Genomic DNA, 16,293 nt, shown 5'->3' with positions numbered 1-16,293 from the left:
TTGTTTGTTTAGGTGGTGTGATGTACTGGTCAGATTGGGGTGAAAACCCATGCATCGAGAGAGCTGATATGGACGGAGGCAACAGAAAGCGCATAATCGTGGGGGCAATGACCTGGCCCAACGGTCTAGCTTTAGACCTTGGAAACAACCGTATTTACTGGACTGACGGTGGAAACAGAACCATTGAATATGCCAACTTGGATGGTACAGGCAGGACGACACTTATAGGTAAGAATTCCAATAAGTTCAAAAACACCACACACTATAATAATTCGTTTAAATTGGAAAAAAGTACGTAGTAGGTATATACATAGAAAGTACGTAGTAGGTATATACATAGCTATATAGCTTATTACGTCATAAGTAGTGATGTAACGAATGTGTGTTTTTGGACATTCGCGAATGCGAATGCGAATGCGAATGCGAATATCTGACATCGACATTCGCGAATGCGAATGCGAATGCGAATATTCAGTTTGTGTTAAAATTTGGGGCCATTTGCATGGTTGGTGACTATCTAGTACTGGACGAGGTACATTCCGTTCTAGACGCATTCCGAATCAGACTAGCCAATAATTGTCGCAGTTTTTTTTAAAGTACACTTTAGTTAGCCCCGTAACTGTTACGACACATTGCGACTGTGTGCGGTTTCTGAGGACGACTTACACGAAACATTTAAAATATTTAAATCTATGGCTGTCTTGCTCTGACACTTCAGGGTTATTGGTAAAGTAGACCTGATCCTTTCAAGAGGTGATAGAGGAAGACATTTTCAGTCGATCGAACTCTATAATGCATTGTCCGAAACTTTTCTTACATACTAACATATTGAATATGTAAGTTTTTTTTATGTTTTTCAAAAAATTTAAGCTTAATACTGAAAATTAAAAAAAAACTATTTCAATAACTTTTTTGGTTGTTTTGCATAAATAAGTGACACCTAAAATTAACTAATAAAAAAAATCAAATGTGCATTAATTGACTTAAATTAGACACAATACCTCAAAATTACAACATTTAAAAAAATATTCAAAACGTAAAAACAAATAAGTTAAATTAAAAAAAAATGTCATATGACAATTTTTTGTGCACTTCAGCTTAAAAACATTGTCAACTTATAAGCTTTCAAATAAGATATTTCAATATCAAAACGATTTAGGTATCACTAAGATATGGCCAAAACAACCAGAGAAATAGGAGAAAACTCAATAGAGGTTTCCATACTAAAGTCAACAGGACTGAAAACAATCACACTTTTTACCTTTAAATAGGGCTAATATTGTTAGTTTTCTTATTGAATTTTGTCCGCCTGTGCTGGTTGTTTTGGCCATATGTTGGTGATACCTAAATCGATTTGATATTGAAATATCTTATTTGAAAGCTTATAAGTTGATAATGTTATAAAGCTGAAGTGCGTAAAAAATTGTCGTATGATATTCTTTTTATATTAAACTTTTTTTTACGTTGTGAATATTTAAAAAAAAATGTTTAACTCTTTTGAGGTAAGTATTATGTCTAATTTAAGTCAATTAATGCACATTTGATTATTTTACACTTTTTTTATACAAAACAACTAAAAACATATTGAAATATGGCTAGTTTTTTTATTTTCGGTGTTAAGCATAACAATTTGACAAAAAAATAAAAAAACTTAAATCCTAATTAATATTATAAATGCGAAAGTAACTGTGTCTGTCTGTCTGTCTGTCTGTCTGTCTGTCTGTTACTCTTTCACGCCAAAAGTACTGGACGGATTTGAATGAAATTTGGTATACATACGGTTTAGACCCTGGGAAAGAACATAGGCTACTTTTTATCCCGGAATTCCCACGGGTTTTTTTAAGGCGAAGCGAAGCGCGCGGGGACAGCTAGTATTAAATATTTTAGAAATGGTTAAGTTAAGTTTTGGATAATGCAATATAGGGTTCAATCGACTGAAAAAGGCCTTCCTCTATCACCTCCTGAAAGGATAAGGTCTACTTGCAAATAACCCTGTATACTGTCAAAATACGCTTTTTTATTATGTTTAGGTCTTATGAAACTATTAACTATAATATGTAAAGTTTCATTTCCCAAAGTAAATAAATAATACCAAATGATAAAGTAAGACTGGAAATGTGATTAACAGGGTAACTTGTAATAAAAAGGTTATAGACGAATGGATTTAGGTTTTGTTAACCTATCTACCATTTTTTTCAAATAGTTTTTTAATAAGTACTGATATTCGCAAACATTCGCACTAAATTTTGCGAATGCGAATGCGAATGCGAATATCCAAAAAAATGCGAATATTCGCGAATGCGAATGCGAATGCGAATATTCGTTACATCACTAGTCATAAGCTATTTATATCATATTATGTCGGTGAAATTCTGCCTATGATAAATAATTGCTATGCTATTATATGAAATAAAATTTTGAACTTCGTTTTTAGGTGCTACGCGTGCGCGTTGAACTCTTTCGTAAGAGAAATACGACACCGACATTTTGTGAATTTTATGCATAATAATATAAAATTAAACATGGTATACATACGTAAAATGTAGACTATTTTCGTCGTGTCTCTGTAAATGACTGCCTGCTTATACCTATAAGGACGAGACAGAAGATAACACAATCTATTTTATTAAGGAAACTAACAGCGCTTATAAAACATTTTATAACTTAAATAAATTAACAGTATACACGGCCAACAATAACTTAACTCATAATTTCCAGGCGAACACCTGCCGCACCCATTCGGGCTGGACCTGTACGGCGACGAGGTGTTCTGGACGGACTGGGAGACGCAGTCCATCCAGGCCGCCAACAAGTACTCGGGCAAGAGCCGCCGCACGCTGGGCGCGGGCGTGGCCGGCCTGATGGACGTGCGGGTGTTCCACAAGGAGCGGATGGGCGGGGTCAATCGGTAGGTGGAATTGATGGCAAATGTCATTTTCGAATTGAAAATACTACAAACTATTTATTATGTTACAGGCGTTACAGCCTGGCAAGTTAGAGCAGTTTTAGTTTTTTTTTTGGTTGTCATCCATACTCAATACTCATGTTGATGGGAAAGCTTCTTGGGTAGCCATGTATTAAAAAAAGTGGTGCCCCTATTAATTTGTACTCTTTCTTGCCAGGTTGTACCATTTTTTTCTGTTACTTTTTAAAGGATTTATTCTTAATACCATTTTGATTTGTTTAATTTTGCAGATGTGGTCGTAACAATGGAGGTTGTTCTCATCTTTGCCTCTTGAAACCCGGTGGAAAGAGCTGCGCCTGCCCTATTGGAATTAAAATAAACGTATGTTCCGACTATTTTCAAAAACTTCTTGAATCTACTTTCACAAATAATCTTGAAAAATTCTGGTATGTTTTTGTATTGCAGAAGGATGGCCGCACCTGCCCTGCTGGTCCAGTGAACTACTTGATATTCGCACACAGAGTGGATATACGAGTAGTGTCGTTGGATGTTCCGTATCTGATCGATGTGGTGTTACCATTGCCGCCTCTCAAAAACGCACTTGGGGTTGATGTTGACACGAGTACTGGTAAGAAACTTAATGTAGATAATAGTTACAATCATAATGATGTTAATAAAAATGACAAATATTTTAATACGAAAATGATTCCAGGTTTGATTTATTGGACTGACACAGCTGAAAGAAAAATACAAAGAGCAAACAGAAATGGTAAACAAAATGAGACCATTATCAGCAAAGGCTTGCATACAGCTGATGGAATTGTTATTGACTCTACGGGACGAAAGGTAAACGACTGAATACTCCATTACTAAAATTTGAGTCTTCAAATTATCAAACAAAAGAGCATCTCTTACTTTACTTTCGATACACATAAAACTAAACTTCTTAATAATGTACATTTATTTCAAACCATCATTTTACAGATCTATTGGACTGACGGCGGCCGAAACAGTATCGAAGTAGCTGAACTTGATGGAAGCAATAGAAAAGTACTCGTTTGGACCGGATTAGGTATGGTCTCCAACTTACTAACATACTAATCATGATATTTGTTGTGATTGAGATTGTGTACAATATGCACTGTGTGATTGCAGACTCACCTAGAGCCATAGCACTTCATTACGAGCACGGGTATATGTTCTGGTCAGACTGGGGAACTACGGCCAAGATTGAACGAGCCGATATGGATGGTAAAAACAGGTCAGTCATCACACCACTCAGTCACTAACCAAAATAACAATGAGCTACTCAGATATTTAGATAAGTACTTATTATCTCTTGAAATGTTACAGATACTGAGTGAACTTTATTAAGAACAAATTGTTGAATTTACACCTTATGCCATATCATCAAACATTTGAAATTTCCAGACGCGTCATAGTCGACAACAACATCAAATGGCCCAACGGTCTGGCGATCGACCGCATCGAGGGCCGACTCTACTGGAACGACGCTAAAGTCCTCACCATAGAGAGTTCAGACTTCAACGGCGATGACAGAAGGACCGTCATCAGCGATGTTCCTTATCCGTATGGGATTGTCATAGTGGGCCAGCACATCTACTGGACTGACTGGAAGACCAAGTCCTTGCATCGAGCTGATAAAACTAACGGGAAAGACCAGCTGGTGGTTAGAGAGAATCTGGAAGGTCTGATGGATATACGAGCTGTGCAGGTAAGAGCGGAGGACACTTTTATCATTTAAATCCATATTCTATTCATACAATTATTAAAAGCCATTACTGTGCTTAGGGTATATTTAATAATCTGGTCACCGAGTGGTAAAACTTTCATGAATTTATAGATTAATTGATATCAGAAAAACCAACATCTTAAACTGTGCTGCAATAAGAAAGTTTCACCTTCGCCATACAAGAGACATCAACGCGTTTACTTAGAAAGAAAGTCATCTATACAAGTATACATCTATTTACAGGGAGAGAGTCACCAAGAAAACGCGTGTGGCACGAACAACGGCGGCTGCTCGCACCTCTGTCTGCGCACCCCACGAGGCTTCAGCTGCGCCTGTCCCACCGGAGTGTCCTTCCAGAACACTTCAGACCCTCAACCAAAGATCTGCAAACCTCATCCGGACAACTTCCTAGTATTTGCCACTAGAGGAAGTGTGGCGCTGATATCGCTCGATACGCCGGAGCAATGGGATGTTACTTTGCCGATAAAAGATGTTCAGAACTCTATAGCTGTTGACTTCCATTGGGATAGGAAGGAGATCTTCTTCACTGATGTTAATAATGACGTTATCAGGTAATAATTTATTTCTGACCTTCGATAACGCAATAATTAGGCATCACTTTATAAAATAAAGGTCATTCACAATTTTTTCTTTGCCTCAGATCTGTAAACATGATGAACATGACCGAAACGAAGATAATCATCAAGGATCGGCTCGACACTCCCAACGGACTCGGCGTCGACTGGATCGCGAATAATATCTACTGGACCGACAATGAATACAAGGTCAATAACCACTTCATATTTTTAACAAAATATATCGTCTTCGTTTTCCTGGAGGACTTGAAGTGAAAACCGCAAACTAATCATGAATTTATCAACTTTGATAGGTCGTTGAGGTTGCGAGATTGGATGGCTCCTGTCGAAAAACTCTGGTTACTGGATTAGCTGAGCCTAGAGCCCTCACGTTGTTCCCAGCTAAAGGGTAAGCATTTGTACTAACAAAGGAATATTCCACTGAAATTAATTAACGCAATTATTTTTATGATATTTATTATCTTTTTTTAGTTACCTGTACTGGAGTGACTGGGGAGAAAGCCCTAACATAGAGCGTTCGTATCTGGACGGCAGTCAGCGAAGGATCATCGTGAAGGAAGACCTAGGGTTCCCGAATGGCCTAACAATAGACTACAGGGAACGACGATTGTACTGGACTGATGCTTTGAAAGACAGAATCGACACATCAGATCTGGAGGGACAGCATAGAGTGCAACTTGTACCTGAAGCGAAAAATCCTTTCGGAATGACGCAAGTAAGTTTCACTTTGATAGTATCATGGTTTTTAATAATGATTTTTTTTAAAGTACAGTATTTAAAGATAAAATCTACAGCAGCATATAAAATCTAAGGACAAACTCGTTTTGCTAATTATCGACAAGATTTTTAGCATCCGACAAAATCTCTTTATAAACAAAACTTTCAAGCACCTCCCAAATAAAACTCCTTCCCCCACAGTTCAAAGACTACATATTCTGGACGGACTGGTATAAGAAGTCAGTAATGCGATGCGACAAGCGAACCGGCAAGAACATCACAGCTATAAGGACCGACCTGGAGATGGCGATGGAGATCAAGGCAGTGTCTGCTGATAAACAGCGCGGCTGGAGCCCCTGCAGTGAGGATAATGGTGGCTGCTCGCATCTGTGCCTCTTCAGGGCACATGACTACGTGTGTGCGTGTCCGAATGAAGCTGACGACAGGCCGTGTTCTACAGGTGATTGTTATTCAATTATTTATTGCACTTTAATAAAGCTGTGGTAATCACTACGTTTCTTAACGAAAAATTGTTTTAGAGTTTATTGGTTTTAATTTTGGCCGTGGGTGACTTGTTGCCCGGGTTTTAAAGTGGTCTTACACCACTTTTCAGATGGTCTGTATATCAGACAAACTTAGACATTGTTATACGAGAAGGAGAAACATAACTACCTACAGCACCTTTTAGCAGATAACGAGTTAACTAACTTGCTCTGAACTTGGGTTATTTCCATTTTATTGATCTTTTCATTCAAGCAAACCGATTTAATATAACTAACCACAACAAACTAGCATTCACCACCAAATCTCTCCCACCAGTGCCCCGCTCCCTGGTAAACCTCAAGATGCCGTCGCACTACCCTTCATTCTACGACTACACGGATGAAGCGGTCCCGCCGCCGCCGCTGCTGCCGGAGCTGCCGCCGTCGAAGAGCTTTGACGTGGTCACGATCGTTGGCATAGCGCTGGGAGCTGTGCTGGGGGTTGGAGTGTGCGTTGTCATTGTTCTGAGTAAGTGGTTTTGGGTTTTTGTTCTTTTTTGGAATGAAGATTTGACTGGTTAGGATAGTTGCGTTGCTGGACACTTGGCCAGTGGAATAGTAGCAGGTTGGCCTCTGATTTGGGCTGAATACTTATCCTTACAGTATCCTGACTAATTAACTGGATAATAAGTTAACCATTTAAAACTACAAAACAAGCAATAAAGAAGTGTGAAATCCTTACTTTTATGCTGTTTATTGTGAATATCAGTAAATTATTGTTAAAAAATGCACTTGGTCTACACTTTCCATCACAGAACACCACAAACTGAGTCCACCATTCTTACTCAATCCCTAACTTCAACCGTAACCATACTCCCACTTACAGTGAAGAGGCTACACCGCGAGCACGACGGCCGCGACGTGAAGGAAAACTACCGCGAGTCCAGCGGACACATCTCCTTCCACAACCCCAACTACGCGGGGGGCGCGGGGGCCGCGGGGGCTGCGGGGGCCGCGGGGGGAACCGACGAGCGGAGACACCGGTTTCAGGGGATCTTCAAGTATGACAAAAATCAGGTTGGTGATATTTCTGTACTGATGCATGGTGTATGCTTTAATATTAACGAAGGACCATCATTTAGACCCGATTAAATTTGAGGGCCTCACACTCAGTGGTTATTAAGAAATTCATTATTCTACTCTGATCGTCAGAACTTCTGGTGTTTATTGCCTCGATTTTACCTACATATTTACCCGGTTTTTTCCTACCAGGAGCGCATAACCAACGTATACATCCCCGAAGGCACGAGCCTGTTGCCTCCCGCGCCGCCGCCGCCGCGCCAGCCCCGCCAGCCGCGCAACTCACACGACGACTTCGAACCAGTCACCTTACACACCTTCGCCTGAACCTCCGCCACTCGGTGTTAGAGTAGACCGTAGACACGAGCCAGCAATGTACGACGAACTGGCCAGAACTGTCGCCCTACACACCTGAACCGAGAGTAGAGTGTAGACACGCCAGCATTGTACGAAGAACTGGCCAGAACTAGCGAAGCAGTTCGTCCGTGGTACCACAAAGTCGGAATGCGATTTTGCCCGTAACCAATTGTGGCTGATGGTTAAGGGTTAAATCTAAATTGGATGCGCAAGAAGATACCTATAATGTCTATGACGGTTCCTTGCTTATAGATATCATTGAACTGTGGACAGGGTTGCTTGAGATCTTGTGGTAACACCGCAGTAGAGTCGTTAGTAGAACTGTGCGAAAGTAAAATAGTGAGATGACTGATTCTATGTCAAAATGAGGCCCGACTTTATACGACGTGTTAAATGTTTAGGAATATGGTGATCACGACTACTGGCATTAACCACGTTTTAAGGACAGATTAACATCCCTTTAACTTAATTATCGGATTAGTGTTACTAATAATAAATGTCGCGAGATGATGAATACATTCGACGGTCTGTTCTGAATAGGTACTGAACTTATTCATGGTCAATTGAAAATTAACATAAGAACTCCGAGGAAACTAGAAACGTTGACACACTGTAAAGTCCCATTTGTATATCCTAAGTATTAAAGTTTAATCAATAATCATAGCGTTGGTATAGAATACCAGCCGAAGCGAATTTAATTCGTATTTACTAAATAATTTAATTTGATGTGCACACTGTAACTTGTACAGTACAAAAGAAGCAGAGATTTGATTTAACACGTACAGATTATTGACTAACTTCCGAATTTGGTGAGTGTCTGTGAATTTGTTAACATAATTACAGGTCTATGATTATTACTAAGTACATAAGCCTTTTAAAACGGAAACTTCACAAATACATAATGTATTTTTATAAAGTAAGAATTTCGTAATAAAGTTATAAACCAATGAAGTATATTCACTCTACGAGTAGTAAGTTCCTTTGTATTTGTTTAAATCTTATATTGTGTACAGGCTGTTTAAAAAGAGGTGGATGTAAATACATATAATTATACTAAATTATCTAGTTCTATTGTTCAGTTTTGATTGGAGCGTCAGACGTTACTTGTTGAAATTATATTGATTTATCTGAACCGTGTAGTCGGCCACTGTCCGCCGGCGGGGATAAACGAACATGAGTGTGTATGTCCATTTAGGTATGATGGAAAGAATTGACTGAATTTAATACATTTTGTTATTTTATTACTGTTTTAAGTATATCTAAATTTTTATATTTAAGGAAAACTTATATTTACAATATGAACATCTTCTAGCGGTATTGGCGGCAGATTGATGTGGTTTTACTATTACGTTATATATAGATGTGGTTGGGTTTGAAAGTTCCATTCTAGTTTATTATAAAATTATTTACCTGACCTGATCCAGAACTCCAATCAAATACATACCTACAGCTAGGAAAATGGTGGATTCATCATGTCCATAATGCATGAGGTAAAGAAAGTGAAAATAAAATTGCTATTTGGCAATCACAGTTGGGTCAATTATACCTATTTAGCTCTGGATCGTTGTCAAGTACATAGAAGTTATTTCACATTGAATATTTATTTACTAATATCCTATTGTTTTGTTTATAATATTGTATAAGTAAATAAATAAAACAGTTGTAGGAATCGTCCACACGAGCCCACTTGGCTCAGGGGGGCTCAGTGTCGTTACGATTTCATCTCCATCCATGATTTATTATGAATAAATAAATGTGTACTACATATATACTCATTCTATATTTTATATATTCGTGAAGGGCGCGATGTTCATGTTTGTATGTAAGTAAGTGTATATCCAAGGAAACCATTCCGCCGAAACCATTTCATTAAAAGAAACAATAAGTACAATAGATTTATAAGAAATGAAGTAAGTATATGAGTAGGTACGATGTAGCTTTCACAAAAGAATGGCATAGGAAAGGCTTATGTTGATGTATCATTACATTTTTGATAATAATGGGAATAATGGCCACTTGCGTAACCTGGGCAACAGGTACTTTGGAAGTTGCTGCCCGCTGCCCATCAGCCAAGGGCCAACCCCTTTCACTTAAAAACTATCATTTTTATTATAAAATTATGAAAACCTAAATGTTTAGGTATAATTCACCAAGATTTATATGGTGACAATACAAATATCAATGTATATAATTAGTTTTAATCATGAAGGAAAAATGAGAATGAAATAGCTGACAAATAAATTGAAATTGTATATTTTGTATATTACTGGTCGGCTAAAAGTGTTTTACACACCGCACGTTTGTAAAAATAACTGCTTCCTCACAAATAATGTATTTTTTTTGAAAGAGTAAAAATATATAATATATGTACTTACGTAAGCACTCAAAATTGAACCGTATTGATTAAAAACATGCATATATGACTTATTTCCATTGTAACGTGGATGGTGTTAATTTTATCGTAATGGTATTGCGCACAACTAAAAAATGAAGTATTATCTACAATTTATTGTAGCACGTAAACGTTATAAAATTTAGTTTTATTTGTCTTTATTCTATAGGCACAATATTCCACACACAAATATTTAGCATACTTATTCTATTTAATTCAAACAAATCTAATTTAGTTTTCCATATAAAGTTTATGTTTTGTTGTGTTCATATATTTTATTATGTGTTTGTTTTTGTATACAATAAAGAGTAAATAAATAAATGAATGATCACTTTTACGGATGTTTTCCCCATTAGAACACGATGGTGTGTATGAAGTTCACAGGGTGTTTTAATCTAAGGTAGATATAGAAAGGATGGTTCTTAACAAAGTGCTGGCTAACTTTATGTCCCTAATGGACAGAGAAACCACTCAACGTATATATAGTCCAATGCTTCAACATACGAGCCGCTATTTTAGTTAATGAAGCGTAAATTCGTATTTATTATACTTAAAATTACTACTTTGTTGAAGCTTTGGTTGATATTCTTGTATCAATACTAAATTCTGCGGGGACGCTAATCTTGTTTATATTTTTTGTTATTAGCAAATAAGTAACAAGAATAAGGTGGTACGTGAGAGTGCTGTGATACAGGATGCTGCTGATGTGTGTAGCTATTACAGATGTTTTATTAATGACAAAATATATAATAATATATCTTACGTTTTGAATTCGTCACATATAAGATGGGGAAGTTAGTAAAGGATGTACTAAGATGGCTGCGGAAAATTACGTAGGTATTGATTCCATTCGATGACTCTGTGTAAGCACAAATGTGGATCGCACAATGCGTTGCCTATATTTATAAACTTTATATATAGTTAAGGATTAGTTTCTTGTCTTCTTTTTCTAAAACTGGATGAATTTCAAGTATAATTGTCGTTTTATGTATTTTATTTGCTAACGATAATATAAAACTCTGGTGAAATTGAATGAATCTCAAAATGTGTGCCAAATTTTCAATTTGAAATTGTATTCTTATGCATTTTATTTGTTATTAAGATAATGTAATGCTGTAGGCGTGAGTAACTGCCTTCACGGTGTATTGCCTCGGTGAAGGTTGTTATCTGATTTATAAATAACGATTTAATAAAATAGAAATTATTCATCTATGGTGTTTTATTTACTTGTGTCCTTGTTTGGTTTGTAACATCCAAGGTACACTCACGGGCAATGAAAAGGATCCACTGAGAAAAACAAACATTTACTCCTAAACGGAAAAAGCTAGCTTTATGACGCCTTCTGCAAAATTGAAGTACATTTAGCGGAGTATCAGGATATTACCAACTAAACACAATCATATTTTGTTCAAATTTCAAATTAAATGTTAGAAAAAATTGGGGCCGTTTGGTGTCGGCTTTTTGTGAGTGGAACTATTTCCTTGCCCGTCAGTGTATTTCAACCAACCACTACGCGATATAGCCACATCCCGCTGCGATAGTTGTAGAATGATTACAACACGACACAGTCAGACTTTGCTACAAACGGCTACGTTACTTGCTACGGAGGGCTACATCACAGCAATGCACTTTGCTACGAAGTGCTACGCGACTACTACGCCGGCTACGACAGACAAACTAACATCGCTATACTTTGCTACGAGTTTCTACGCGGTCCCTAACACCGCACTGCGGTGATTATTCCTACTACGGTGTTTAGGTTGAAGCTTTTACTTCCTTAATACAGAAAGGAAAATTCCTTGAAATCACGTTGGCAGGCTTATCTTGGCGATTTCATAGTTACTCTATTAGTTAGGAAACTATTTTTATAGTTTGTCTGCTCAGTATCACGGGTACAATCACCGTGATAGTGATAAGATTCCACCATGCATATAATTTCGTAGAGGTTTTAAAAATAAAAGACAATAGTTAATAACAAAGAAATAATTTTACATTTGATGTCTGTCCGTTTCAAATCTTTATTTCGTCTAATATTAACATCATCGGAAATTCCAAGTTATTTTCTAAACCATTTATATTTACAAATAATCTTAAAGAATAGGACTTAAATTACGTGCTCCCGAAAAAGTAAACTACATGATCAGGTGGATTTTAATAATATTCATTATTCGAGTACATTATACTTATATTGTAAAGTAAAGTAAATTTTGGAGGGTATGTTCTTAATAGCCTACGGATGTGGTATATTTTTTCGGCAGCATGTATTTTAGGTTATGTTTAAAATCCTATAAGTATTTCATTATTATGTAGTCTGAGCCTATCTGAAACCTAGTTAAACATTGTGAGATATGGCGTTTCGACTTTCTCCGTGTTCGGCATCATAACAAGTGACAGTTAAATAAAGTCCATTTTTCTCTCCACCTTTAATTTGCAAGGTGCGGGTGCCTATATAAATAGAGTGAGTCGCCCGCGCGCCTCAGTTGGTTTTTGATTTTTGAAGTGAACACTTCGGCAAAATGGCTCAATGTAGCCACGGTTCTCGTCGGCTTCGCTCCGAACGGGGAAAAATATAATATTGAATTTGCGGAGTCCTCGCTGCCGGGAGCTGTAGCGTGATGCGGACCAGGCGGCGCGGGGCGCGGCCGCCGCGACACGTGGCGTCGGGGAGCGGGACCTGCCGGCTGCTGCGCACGCAGCCATTGCTGAGGATTTCGCAACGAAGGTTTGAGCGGATAAGCCGTGAGTAAAATGCTATTAATTACTGCTTTTAGAAGCTCAGCCACTGGTCATAATGCTCCGGCGCTTGGGGTTTTTATCCCACGCAGTAGGGTCCGATACAATAGTCGTGGTGATGATTGATCACATATTCCGGTCCTACAAGTGGCGCTTGAGCTAGATACTTACATTAATTACCGCTTTAAGTAAAGCGTAATGTTTATTTTATACAGGAAAAAATAATAAAAATATATTTTTCTACCCTCAATTTCTAATATTTTTAGAAAACAGTTGATAATAACTTTGCTATTACAATAATGCACTTGATTATAGCTTATGTAAGGCTTTACAAACAGGAGCTTTCCAGGACCGTCATAGGATTTTTTACAGGAAGCACGTGGCTCCGAGTTTCAGTATGTTGGGATATTGTGGCATGTGCGGCTAGTAATGTGATCCGCCGGTACCTACCCGCTGAAGGGTAGGCAGGCCAATTCGGTGAAATTGAAGTTTCGTGTAACCTGCACCCGGCCCTGTGCTCCCGCGCTGGCCGCCGTCTCGTGCCACCTGCATCGCAGCGTACACCCGGCCCTGCGCTCCTGCCCTGGCCACCGGTTTGTGCCACCTGCATCGCAGCATACACCCGGCCCTGTGCTCCTGCGCTGGCCGCCGTCTCGTGCCACCTGCATCGCAGCTTACACCCGGTCCTGGCCCTGGCCACCGGTTTGTGCTACCTGCACCGCTGCATAGACCAAGCCATGCACTCCTGCCCTGGCGGCTGTGTTGTCCCACCTGCATCGCTGCGCACACCTGGCACTCCTGTTCTGGTTGCCAGATCCAAACGCCCCCTGTCTGGGAAGAGATTTTATGCTCAGCGGAACCGCCTGCACTATTGCTAGCACGGTCATCATCATCATCATCAGCCATCATTGTTAGTGACTTCTTTAGAAGGTATCGGGTAACGTGCGCTATTCATCAGTGATTATGGCATATGCGGACGAACGTTTACTGCCAAGGTTGGTCATGTTAGCCATACAAGGGCACACCAACGAAGCCTGAGTACCCAACTGCAGTCGCCGTAGCCGCATCGGCATGGATGGCGACAAATCGGGTAACGTGCACCGCTTCTACAAGTGTTATAGCACTTCAATTTGATGCCTCCGCTGAGGTAGGGTATTCTGTTAAAGCAGCTTTCTTCTGAACTGCCCAAAGTGACCTGTAGACTGCCCCTGGGGATAGTTGTGCAAGAATTTTTTATTTTTATTTCGATGTCTCTGCTGAAGAAACTGTCTAATGCAGCTTTTGTTCTAAACTGCCTAAAGATCATTGGACTGCTCATGGGAATGGTGACGCACGGTAAGTACAGGAGCGTTACTCTATACAGTGAGAAACGAACGAACGAGAGCTGTCGTGCAATCGGCACGTTTAATACATACAAACAGATAGAGCGGCTCGCGCCGCAGTGCACTGAAAGTTCGTTTTTCGTCATATAAAGTGACCCCCAGACACTATCTTTAAGTGTCATGACACATCGGCAGATTCCAGCTTTGAGTCTTTTCTTTTCTCGGCTGTGAGCAAAGTGAATCCCACCGGCGAGTGTTCAACCTGAAAGCACTGAGCTAATTCATGATTTCGTGAGAGTCGCTGTTGATATACCATACCGCTTCACAAGTTACCGAATTTATTATGATCCTACTGTCGGGTGATCATGATCAGAGTGTCATCGCGGTTTCTGAGTGGCACCATATTAGCTGTCTTCCTAATGTCCCAGTGGATTGTGAGTATGTGTCCGAGCTCTTTGTTGAAAAATGCGTGAACCTCCTACACAGCAGCTGTCCCTAGTTGTGTATCGAATAAATCGAGTAACGGTGCTCTTGCACGAGACGACTACCTTTTGGTAAAATTATAACTTCCACTATTCTGGGAACATGCATATACCTACTGTGTACTGTGTATCACATCACGTGTAGCCGTAGCCCAACTCAATTTACTGGGCTAGATAATAAACAATGGCAGTTGTCATTAAATTTCTATGAATTTCGAAGGTCATCATTTGGAGCACAATTCAAAGGGTGAAAGTACCTATTCATGCCTAAACGGCTTCTCTAATGAAAATGTATTTTTAATTCGATCCTGTCGCAAACGTTTCATAACTATTTTTCAACACTGTATCTGTTGAAACTGGTTGAAACTACTTAGACTGACTGGTTAAGATGCAGACGTGCCGTTTTCACAATTCCATTTTGAATGGCGTAGTGGTTAGTGACTCTGACTACTGAGCCGAAGGTCCCGGGTTCGATTCCCGGCGGTCTTGGATGTGCCCGTAAAATGGCAATAGTCCCGCCCCCTATTACATTGGGACTAACATAACACTCTGGCGAAAAGTGGGTGCAGCAATGCACCTCTGCCTACCCCGCAAGGGAGTACATTAGTACAAGGCGTGAGAGAACTGCAATACCAGGTCGCTGAAGTAGGTAACCTTCCTTAGCTGGACAACAACAAGCCTTTTTGGTGTAAAGAAATGTTTTGTTGTCACTGTTATTCGCCGTTCCACTGTCATATCGATGTCCAAGGACTTTTTCTTGGGTATAGCTAACTACCTAAGTTTACCTATAGATAGCCGCAAGCTATCTGCTGTTGGCGAACTGTCAATTAATAGTCTGATTGATAAGTCAGGCTCGAGGTGGCTCGTCCAACTGTCCATGTTCCCGCCACCATGATTGTTGCTTCCACAGATTAGAGAGTCTATGTTGGCTGTCGTTGCATCAGGTCTGATCAGGTACAACTAACATCTTTACGTACCATCTTTATTTAAACGAGCTATTTTATTTTGTTTTGTCTTGGTTGACTTAATGGTTTTCAAATCGAACCGACCAGCAAGCTTTGTGTATTCTACAATTCTACTTAACACTTCAACATTCATAACCTACAACAATGTAAGTAGGTACCTACGTACCTTTGAAGTTGCAACAAGGCGAAGCCTAAATTAAGGTTTTGGCCGGGACCTGCCCTTAGTATTGACGAACATACCTAAAGGTGACCTTGTTAATGTTTTTCATATGAAGAACTGAACATTTTACTTATCCTGGTGGCATGACTGATCATTTACTTACGCAGTTAAGACATTTTAGCCGGGTTTCATTTATCAACTATTATATTGTTATTGTTGTGTTAATCAATCTTTATTAATTGATGTCATCTACCAAGGAATGCTGCCAGAGCTCATAATATTCACACATGATGATACAGAATGATACGAGTAGTAGCCAACAAAATCGGTGCAAAGGCTTATAAAATAA

The 16,293-nt window shown here is 39.1% G+C and overlaps 1 protein-coding gene across 1 annotated transcript in view; it reads left to right on the top strand.

Moving 5' to 3' along the window:
• The window catches only part of LOC105390832 (low-density lipoprotein receptor-related protein 4), a 28,091-nt gene extending 16,599 nt beyond the window's left edge, over positions 1-11,492 (top strand). The window contains exons 20-35 of the mRNA XM_048624977.1: positions 13-228; positions 2,719-2,908; positions 3,196-3,286; positions 3,371-3,533; positions 3,618-3,751; positions 3,890-3,977; positions 4,061-4,166; positions 4,337-4,640; positions 4,902-5,230; positions 5,320-5,443; positions 5,548-5,642; positions 5,726-5,969; positions 6,173-6,431; positions 6,791-6,982; positions 7,340-7,530; positions 7,726-11,492. Coding sequence (XP_048480934.1) covers positions 13-228; positions 2,719-2,908; positions 3,196-3,286; positions 3,371-3,533; positions 3,618-3,751; positions 3,890-3,977; positions 4,061-4,166; positions 4,337-4,640; positions 4,902-5,230; positions 5,320-5,443; positions 5,548-5,642; positions 5,726-5,969; positions 6,173-6,431; positions 6,791-6,982; positions 7,340-7,530; positions 7,726-7,860 — 2,861 coding nt within the window. The 3' untranslated portion in view covers positions 7,861-11,492. The remainder of the gene's footprint in view (positions 1-12; positions 229-2,718; positions 2,909-3,195; positions 3,287-3,370; positions 3,534-3,617; positions 3,752-3,889; positions 3,978-4,060; positions 4,167-4,336; positions 4,641-4,901; positions 5,231-5,319; positions 5,444-5,547; positions 5,643-5,725; positions 5,970-6,172; positions 6,432-6,790; positions 6,983-7,339; positions 7,531-7,725) is intronic.
• Positions 11,493-16,293: the final 4,801 nt, after the last annotated feature.

Source organism: Plutella xylostella, chromosome 13 (genome assembly GCF_932276165.1).
Source record: "Plutella xylostella chromosome 13, ilPluXylo3.1, whole genome shotgun sequence".
Taxonomy (NCBI): domain Eukaryota; kingdom Metazoa; phylum Arthropoda; class Insecta; order Lepidoptera; family Plutellidae; genus Plutella; species Plutella xylostella.
The sequence above is the reverse complement of the archived record's forward strand: the minus strand, read 5'-3'. Positions and strand labels throughout refer to the sequence as shown.